The sequence below is a fragment of the Nerophis ophidion genome, linkage group LG25, assembly GCF_033978795.1.
Source record: "Nerophis ophidion isolate RoL-2023_Sa linkage group LG25, RoL_Noph_v1.0, whole genome shotgun sequence".
Taxonomy (NCBI): domain Eukaryota; kingdom Metazoa; phylum Chordata; class Actinopteri; order Syngnathiformes; family Syngnathidae; genus Nerophis; species Nerophis ophidion.
Window position 1 is genome coordinate 37,526,952 of NC_084635.1, and position 9,832 is coordinate 37,536,783.

General features: G+C 37.5%; 1 protein-coding gene across 1 annotated transcript in view; it reads right to left on the reverse strand.

Annotated features, from left to right (window-relative positions):
• ca7 (carbonic anhydrase VII) overlaps window positions 1–7,589 on the reverse strand; it is a 28,998-nt gene extending 21,409 nt beyond the window's left edge. Inside the window, exon 1 of the mRNA XM_061887294.1 lies at window positions 7,428–7,589. Within this exon, the coding sequence (XP_061743278.1) occupies window positions 7,428–7,464 (37 nt within the window). The 5' untranslated portion in view covers window positions 7,465–7,589. The remainder of the gene's footprint in view (window positions 1–7,427) is intronic.
• Between the last annotated feature and the right edge of the window lie 2,243 nt (window positions 7,590–9,832).

The following is a 9,832-nucleotide window of genomic DNA, read 5'->3' on the forward strand; positions in this document are numbered from 1 at the left end:
ATACTGTTCGAATAAGGAAACTTAAATGTGTTTTATACTGTTCGAATAAGGAAACTTAAATGTGTTTTATACTGTTCGAATAAGGAAACTTAAATGTGTTTTATACTGTTTGAATAAGGAAACTTAAATGTGTTTTATACTGTTTGAATAAGGAAACTTAAATGTGTTTTATACTGTTTGAATAAGGAAACTTAAATGTGTTTTATACTGTTTGAATAAGGAAACTTAAATGTGTTTTATACTGTTTGAATAAGGAAACTTAAATGTGTTTTATACTGTTTGAATAAGGAAACTTAAATGTGTTTTATACTGTTCGAATAAGGAAACTTAAATGTGTTTTATACTGTTCGAATAAGGAAACTTAAATGTGTTTTATACTGTTCGAATAAGGAAACTTAAATGTGTTTTATACTGTTTGAATAAGGAAACTTAAATGTGTTTTATACTGTTTGAATAAGGAAACTTAAATGTGTTTTATACTGTTTGAATAAGGAAACTTAAATGTGTTTTATACTGTTCGAATAAGGAAACTTAAATGTGTTTTATACTGTTCGAATAAGGAAACTTAAATGTGTTTTATACTGTTCGAATAAGGAAACTTAAATGTGTTTTATACTGTTTGAATAAGGAAACTTAAATGTGTTTTATACTGTTTGAATAAGGAAACTTAAATGTGTTTTATACTGTTTGAATAAGGAAACTTAAATGTGTTTTATACTGTTTGAATAAGGAAACTTAAATGTGTTTTATACTGTTTGAATAAGGAAACTTAAATGTGTTTTATACTGTTTGAATAAGGAAACTTAAATGTGTTTTATACTGTTCGAATAAGGAAACTTAAATGTGTTTTATACTGTTCGAATAAGGAAACTTAAATGTGTTTTATACTGTTCGAATAAGGAAACTTAAATGTGTTTTATACTGTTTGAATAAGGAAACTTAAATGTGTTTTATACTGTTTGAATAAGGAAACTTAAATGTGTTTTATACTGTTTGAATAAGGAAACTTAAATGTGTTTTATACTGTTCGAATAAGGAAACTTAAATGTGTTTTATACTGTTCGAATAAGGAAACTTAAATGTGTTTTATACTGTTCGAATAAGGAAACTTAAATGTGTTTTATACTGTTTGAATAAGGAAACTTAAATGTGTTTTATACTGTTTGAATAAGGAAACTTAAATGTGTTTTATACTGTTTGAATAAGGAAACTTAAATGTGTTTTATACTGTTTGAATAAGGAAACTTAAATGTGTTTTATACTGTTTGAATAAGGAAACTTAAATGTGTTTTATACTGTTCGAATAAGGAAACTTAAATGTGTTTTATACTGTTTGAATAAGGAAACTTAAATGTGTTTTATACTGTTTGAATAAGGAAACTTAAATGTGTTTTATACTGTTTGAATAAGGAAACTTAAATGTGTTTTATACTGTTTGAATAAGGAAACTTAAATGTGTTTTGTACTGTTTGAATAAGGAAACTTAAATGTGTTTTATACTGTTTGAATAAGGAAACTTAAATGTGTTTTATACTGTTTGAATAAGGAAACTTAAATGTGTTTTATACTGTTCGAATAAGGAAACTTAAATGTGTTTTATACTGTTTGAATAAGGAAACTTAAATGTGTTTTATACTGTTCGAATAAGGAAACTTAAATGTGTTTTATACTGTTTGAATAAGGAAACTTAAATGTGTTTTATACTGTTCGAATAAGGAAACTTAAATGTGTTTTATACTGTTCGAATAAGGAAACTTAAATGTGTTTTATACTGTTCGAATAAGGAAACTTAAATGTGTTTTATACTGTTTGAATAAGGAAACTTAAATGTGTTTTATACTGTTTGAATAAGGAAACTTAAATGTGTTTTATACTGTTTGAATAAGGAAACTTAAATGTGTTTTATACTGTTTGAATAAGGAAACTTAAATGTGTTTTATACTGTTTGAATAAGGAAACTTAAATGTGTTTTATACTGTTCGAATAAGGAAACTTAAATGTGTTTTATACTGTTTGAATAAGGAAACTTAAATGTGTTTTATACTGTTTGAATAAGGAAACTTAATTGTGTTTTATACTGTTTGAATAAGGAAACTTAAATGTGTTTTATACTGTTTGAATAAGGAAACTTAAATGTGTTTTATACTGTTTGAATAAGGAAACTTAAATGTGTTTTATACTGTTTGAATAAGGAAACTTAAATGTGTTTTATACTGTTTGAATAAGGAAACTTAAATGTGTTTTATACTGTTTGAATAAGGAAACTTAAATGTGTTTTATACTGTTCGAATAAGGAAACTTAAATGTGTTTTATACTGTTTGAATAAGGAAACTTAAATGTGTTTTATACTGTTCGAATAAGGAAACTTAAATGTGTTTTATACTGTTTGAATAAGGAAACTTAAATGTGTTTTATACTGTTCGAATAAGGAAACTTAAATGTGTTTTATACTGTTTGAATAAGGAAACTTAAATGTGTTTTATACTGTTCGAATAAGGAAACTTAAATGTGTTTTATACTGTTTGAATAAGGAAACTTAAATGTGTTTTATACTGTTCGAATAAGGAAACTTAAATGTGTTTTATACTGTTTGAATAAGGAAACTTAAATGTGTTTTATACTGTTTAAATAAGGAAACTTAAATGTGTTTTGTACTGTTTGAATAAGGAAACTTAAATGTGTTTTATACTGTTTGAATAAGGAAACTTAAATGTGTTTTATACTGTTTGAATAAGGAAACTTAAATGTGTTTTATACTGTTTGAATAAGGAAACTTAAATGTGTTTTATACTGTTTGAATAAGGAAACTTAAATGTGTTTTATACTGTTTGAATAAGGAAACTTAAATGTGTTTTATACTGTTTGAATAAGGAAACTTAAATGTGTTTTATACTGTTTGAATAAGGAAACTTAAATGTGTTTTATACTGTTTGAATAAGGAAACTTAAATGTGTTTTATACTGTTTGAATAAGGAAACTTAAATGTGTTTTATACTGTTTGAATAAGGAAACTTAGCATATCTTGCCGATTGTATTGTACCATATGTCCCGGCAAGAAATCTGCGTTTAAAAGACTCCGGCTTATTAGTGATTCCTAGAGCCCAAAAAAAGTCTGCGGGCTATAGAGCGTTTTCCGTTCGGGCTCCAGTACTCTGGAATGCCCTCCCGGTAACAGTTGGAGATGCTACCTCAGTAGAAGCATTTAAGTCTCACCTTAAAACGCATCTGTATACTCTAGCCTTTAAATAGACCTCCTTTTTAGACCAGTTGATCTGCCGCTTCTTTTCTTTCTCCTATGTCCCCCCCTCCCTTGTGGAGGGGGTCCGGTCCGATGACCGGGGATGAAGTACTGGCTGTCCAGAGTCGAGACCCAGGATGGACCGCTCGCCTGTGTATCGGTTGGGGACATCTCTACGCTGCTGATCCGCCTCCGCTTGAGATGGTTTCCTGTGGACGGGACTCTCGCTGCTGTCTTGGATCCACTTTGAACTGAACTCTCGCGGCTGTGTTGGAGCCACTATGGATTGAACTTTCACAGTATCATGTTAGACCCGCTCCACATCCATTGCTTTCGGTCTCCTAGAGGGGGGGGGGGTTGCCCACATCTGAGGTCCTCTCCAAGGTTTCTCATAGTCAGCATTGTCACTGGCGTCCCACTGGATGTGAATTCTCCCTGCCCACTGGGTGTGAGTTTTCCTTGCCCTTTTGTGGGTTCTTCCGAGGATGTTGTAGTCGTAATGATTTGTGCAGTCCTTTGAGACATTTGTGATTTGGGGCTATATAAATAAACATTGATTGATTGATTGATTGATTGAAGTACATCTAGCTTGTGTGCTATCGCTCGCTTAGCTGTTGTGTAGCTGCTAGCTCCTAGTAGCCTATAGACAACCACGTTTACCTTTTGTAAATAGTTTGGCGAAAATAGAAGAACATACCAGCCTGGTGTGATAAATAGACAACATTTAGATGTTAACTGGCTTTCCAGATTTGATTATCAGAGATTTTGCTTATCATAGAGCAGATATTATGGATATCGGACTGACATCGGTATCAGATCGGAACATCACTAATATCAGATTTACTATACATATACTGTAAATATAAACTTACCAAATATTTTGATAGTCTTGTCAGCAATGTGCTTTTATTGTGAAAGCCGGTTGTTTGTTTGGAGTTTGAGCTCTCAGTCAAACGTGCTAGCGGTTTAAAAAAGGTTCATTATATATTTGTTGTGAATATCCTTTTCAGTTTTAAAGGTTTTCGCTTAATAAGGTGAATTATCCCATCCATCACGACAAAATATTGTCTTACTCTAGGAAACTGAAAAGGATAAGCCAGCTCTCGATCGATGCTGTGTGCTAACTAGCTGCACCAAGAAATCAACGCAGCTTTGATTGCGAATTTAACTCATGACACAATATGATTTTTTATTTTCACAATTTGATGGACAAACTCAGGTATATAATTGTTGCGTTTGACCCGTTCTTCCTTCGGTCAACGCCCCCAGATTGTTTGATGACACATAAGCTGCTTTTAAATCAATCAGAGACAGAGGTTACTCATTTTGATATTTTATAACCAAAGCGCCTTGGGAGATCAATCTAGATACAACATTTCAAAGCTCGGTCCAAATTGATCTTATCCTAAAATGTCAGTTTCTCCCTCCTCACTCACTCTCACCCGCCCCTCTTCTTCTCCTCACTACCTTGGACAGTTGAGATAACAGATTGTTATGGCTTCATTCACACATTCCAAATTCAAGGTCTATGTAAAAGGCTCACACATTAGCTGTTCTAAAATCTGACTAGGAAATAAAAAGACAACCAAATCCAACAATAACCACACAAAACATTGCAGCTGCCTGACAAGGTAACTGCAGTTTTTATGGTTAGTCAGCCGCATTTTATCACCTTGCGAATAAATTGCGAATGCGATTAATCATTCAGCCATAGTTAACAATCATATATCTTACTTTATTTGGATTTCTATGCTATGTTAAGGGTTATTAAAAAAAAACAACAACAGATTGGGAACCCTTTCAGTACACGCATAACCTAAACACAATCAAAGCAAGAGCCGTAAAAAAAACATACATTTGATTAATATTAATAAATATAGAAAAAGATGAATTGTGAAATACAAACCCCAAAATCAGTGAAGTTTCCACGTTGTGTAAATTGTAAATTAAAACTCTACTATGCAAAGCGAAAGCCATTTATCAACAACACCCGGAAGCGGGGCCTGAGCTCATCTCAGATGGACTGATGCAAAGTGGAAATGTGTACCATGGTCTGACGAGTCCACATTTTTGGAAACTTTGGACTTTGTGTCCTCCGGACCAAAGGGGAAAAGAACCATCCGGACTGTTATAGGCGCAAAGTTTAAAAACCAGCGTCTGTGATGGTATGGGGGTGTATTAGTTCCCAAGACATGGGTAACTTACACATCTACGAAGGCACCATTAATGCTGAAAGGTGCATACAGGTTTTGGAGCAACATATGTTGCCATCCAAACAATGTTATCATGGACGCCCCTGCTTATTTCAGCGGGACAATGCCAAGCCACGTGTTGCAACAGCGTGGCTGCGACGTAAAAGATTGGCCTGACTGTAGTGCAGACCTGTATCCCATTGAAAATGTTTCGCACATTATGAAGCCTGAAATACCACAACAGACTGTTGAACAACTTAAGCTGTACATCAAGCAAGAATGGGAAAGAATTCCACCCGAAAAGCTTCAAAAATGTGTCTCCTCAATTCCCAAACGTTTACAGAGTGTTGTTAAAAGGAAAGGCCATGTAACACAGTGGTAAAAAGGCGACCGTGCCAAGTTTTTTGCAATGTGTTGCTGCTATTAAATTCAAATTTAATGATTATTTGTAAAAAAAAAAATCAAGTTTCTCAGTTCGAACATTAAATATCTTGTCTTTGCAGTCTATTCAATTGAATAGAAGTTGTAAAGGATTTGCAAAATTTATTTTCATTTACGAATTCCGAGTCCAAGGTTCTCGCCCGGAAAAGGGTGGAATGCCATCTCCGGGTTGGGGAGGAGACCCTGCCCCAAGTGGAGGAGTTCAAGTACCTAGGGGCGGTTTAGCTCGGTTGGTAGAGCGGCCGTTCCAGCAACTTGAGGGTTGCAGGTTCGATTCCCGCTTTCGCCATCCTAGTCAATGCCGTTGTGTCCTTGGGCAAGACACTTTACCCACCTGCTCCCAGTGCCACCCACACTGGTTTAAATATAACTTAGATATTGGGTTTCACTATGTAAAGCGCTTTGAGTCACTAGAGAAAAGCGCTATATAAATATAATTCACTTCACTTCACTTGTTCACGAGTGAGGGAAGAGTGGATGGTGAGATCGACAGGCGGATCGGTGCGGCGTCTTCAGTAATGCGGACGTTGTACCGATCCGTTGTGGTGAAGAAGGAGCTGAGCCGGAAGGCAAAGCTCTCAATTTACCGGTCGATCTACGTTCCCATCCTCACCTATGGTCATGAGCTTTTGGTCATGGCCGAAAGGATAAGATCACGGGTCTTATCAGTCGGGAGGAACTCAAAGTAAAGCCGCTGCTCCTCCACATGGAGAGGAGCCAGATGAGGTGGAGGTGTTTAGGGCAAGTCCAACCGGTAGGAGGCCACGGGGAAGACCCAGGACACGTTGGGAAGACTATGTCTCCCGGCTGGCCTGGGAACGCCTCGGGATCCCCCGGGAAGAGCTAGACGAAGTGGCTGGGGAGAGGGAAGTCTGGGCTTCCCTGCTTAGGCTGCTGCCCCTGCGACCCGACCTCGGATAAGCGGAAGAAGATGGATGGATGGATATTTTCATTTACGAATTACACAACGTGCCAACTTCACTGGTTTTGGGTTTTGTACTATCATCTGTATACCAAATAACATATCGTTAAGGCAGGAGGCTCCAATATGTATCGCAAAAATAGATATTGGGCCGTATCGCCCGTCCCTAATCCAAGTATTAACTTGTGTATGACGCCAACTTCACTGGTTTATGCATATTTGGGGTAAATAATTAATTAAAGCATGAAAAAATCAAAATGTGAATGAATAATTAACCTAAAAAAATAATTATTCATACAATTGTTTAATGACGACAATAATGTGCACAATGAGTGTAAAGAACACACCTGATCATGTAATTAAACATGTCAGTTTTCTTGATAGAATAAGCCTCATCACCAGGAAATTATTTAATTGTGCATTTCATACAATTTAAATAAGAAATATTAACAGTTTCTTTTAATCAAGAAGGTATTTGAAGTGACCCAACATGCAATTCTGGACAAATGCAATAAATGATCCATTTAAACGTGCAGATTAAACCTGAGCTGAGCCGATCAGCAAAACGCGTCAAGTTACGTCACTGTCCTGCAATGAATGACGTGAGGCAGCAGAGAGGAGATGACGTCTTACCGTCTTCTTTCCCGTATCCCCACTTCTTTCCGGTCATCTTCTGTCTTCACGCTGCGAGCTCGCAATCACGTCGGCATCAAGTGTGCATCAAGTGTGCATCAAGTGTGCATCAAGTGTGCATCAAGTGTGCATCAAGTGTGCATCAAGTGTGCATCAAGTGTGCTTGGGGAGGACTGACATGATGAGGCAGGAGGAAGGGCAATTATCCTCTTTAGACACGCCCACATGAACACGCATGCGCGCTCCCTGCTTCTGCGAGCTACCTGATATGACGTCATCATACAAAGCGGGTTGCCATGTGCATTATTAATTATAGCGGGGCGTGTGCCTTTTCTGAGTATGCAGTATATTTTGATGTTAATAAACAAAAAAATATTTATAATCAATTAATTTAGTTTAGTTTCATGATTTAAAAAAAATATTCGTAAACAAAACCAGCATTTGTTGTTGTTTTTTTATTGTTTGATTGATTGATACTTTTATTAGTAGATTGTGAAGTGATTTATATTTATATAGCGCTTTTCTCAAGTGACTCAAAGCGCTTTACATGGTGACACCCAATATCTAAGTTTCATTTAAAGCAGTGTGGGTGGCACTGGGAGCAGGTGGGTAAAGTGTCTTGCCCAAGGACACAACGGCAGTAACTAGGATGGCACAAGCGGGAATCGAACCTGCAACCCTCAAGTTGCTGGCACCAACCGAGCTATGCCGCCCCATAACCTACACTTATTCAGCCTGTTGTTCACTAGTCTTTATTTATTTTAAATTGCCTTTCAAATGTCTACTCTTGGTGTTGGGTTTTATCATATAAATTTCCCCCAAAAATGTGACTTATACTCCAGTGCGACTTATATATGTTTTTTTCCTTCTTTATTATGCATTTTCGGCAGGTGCGACTTATACTCCGGAGCGACTTATACTCCGAAAAATACGGTAATTAGATTTGTGAGTTATTTAATTCGTTTATTAAAAAAAAGGCACAGTTGCCACATTGACGATACAAATTCTGGAATCGGTCTGTCAAAAATATCCATACAGTATCTGTGCAGTGAAACATTTAAAAAAGCGGTTTTAGCCTGGGCCCTGGAGAGGGGGTGCAGACTGAGGCCAAGGGTAAAAAAACAACTCATAGCCATAGAACACATCCCTCTTACATGTGTGTAAGAGGGAAACATCAAACATCAAAGAACACAGAGGACATCAAAGACATTAAAGCAGCAGATACAACCAGACACTTCTACATACAGCTATGAATAAAAAGTAAAAGAAACATATACACTGTGGTGTCCTCTGTGGTGTTCCACGCCATCTTCTGCTGGGGTGGAGGGAGCATGGCCAGAGACAGGAGCAGACCCAACAAAGCAACCAAGACAGCCGACTCCACTCTCGGCCAGTGTCCAGTCCGCATGGATGAGCGATGATAACGTCCAAGTAGACTGAGGTGTCCGACACCTGCTCACCCAGTCAAGACACCGCCAAGCCTCTCCGTCCCAGCGCTCAGTGCTAGCTCCACAGTCCTGTCCCCTCATCCGCATCTCCTCCAGTCTCTCCAAACCGACTCTGGTGTAGCAGACACCCAGCAGCTGGTCTCCATGGCCAAAAGGCTCCCGGGAGGAAGAACCCGAAGTCCACAAAAAAAGCACCACAGAGGTCACGAAAGTGCCACCCCTTGTCACACAGTCCCAAAGGGTCCCGGACCAAAAGGCAAAAAAATATAATAAGACATGAAAATAAGAGGGAAACACAAAAGGATGACACAAGAGCACAGAGCTCCTGCCTACAGCAGCCACTACAGCAGCACCATCCTGGACCTTGGACTATGTAGAATTACAAAAAAACAACATAAAAAGAATTCCAGCAGTCGATTGCGAGACCGTTGATAAGTAAAATGGGCCGTTGCTAAGGACTCCGCTCTGAACAGAGGACAGCAGAGGAGGACTGCTAAGCAGGATATATACCTTATGTTTCATTTTTACCCTCATTAACAGCATCATAAATGACTTGTAGCTTGTTACAGGGACAGTGGAGGCTCTCTGCCTTCCAAACCACTGCTGCTCAGAGCCTCCGCTGTCACTGCTCTCGTCAAGTTGTCAAAAAAAAAAAAAAAAAAAAAGGAACTTTGTAGCACCGAAAGTCCGCGACGATAAACGTGTTTATGACAGATAAGACTACACAAATACACCCATCCTAACAAGTATATTATAAATGTAGACAACTTTTCCTTTTCTTTTACTTTCATACTGCAACAGTGATTGGAGGCTTGCTGAGGAGTGTGTGCGGGTGTGTGTGTGCTGCGCAGCCTGTGGAATGGTGAATACACACACAGCGGAGGGAGGGATGAGAGGGAAGCCGACACTACTATATCGTGTGTGTCCCTTTTTCGGCGGATTTTTCCGCTAGTGCAG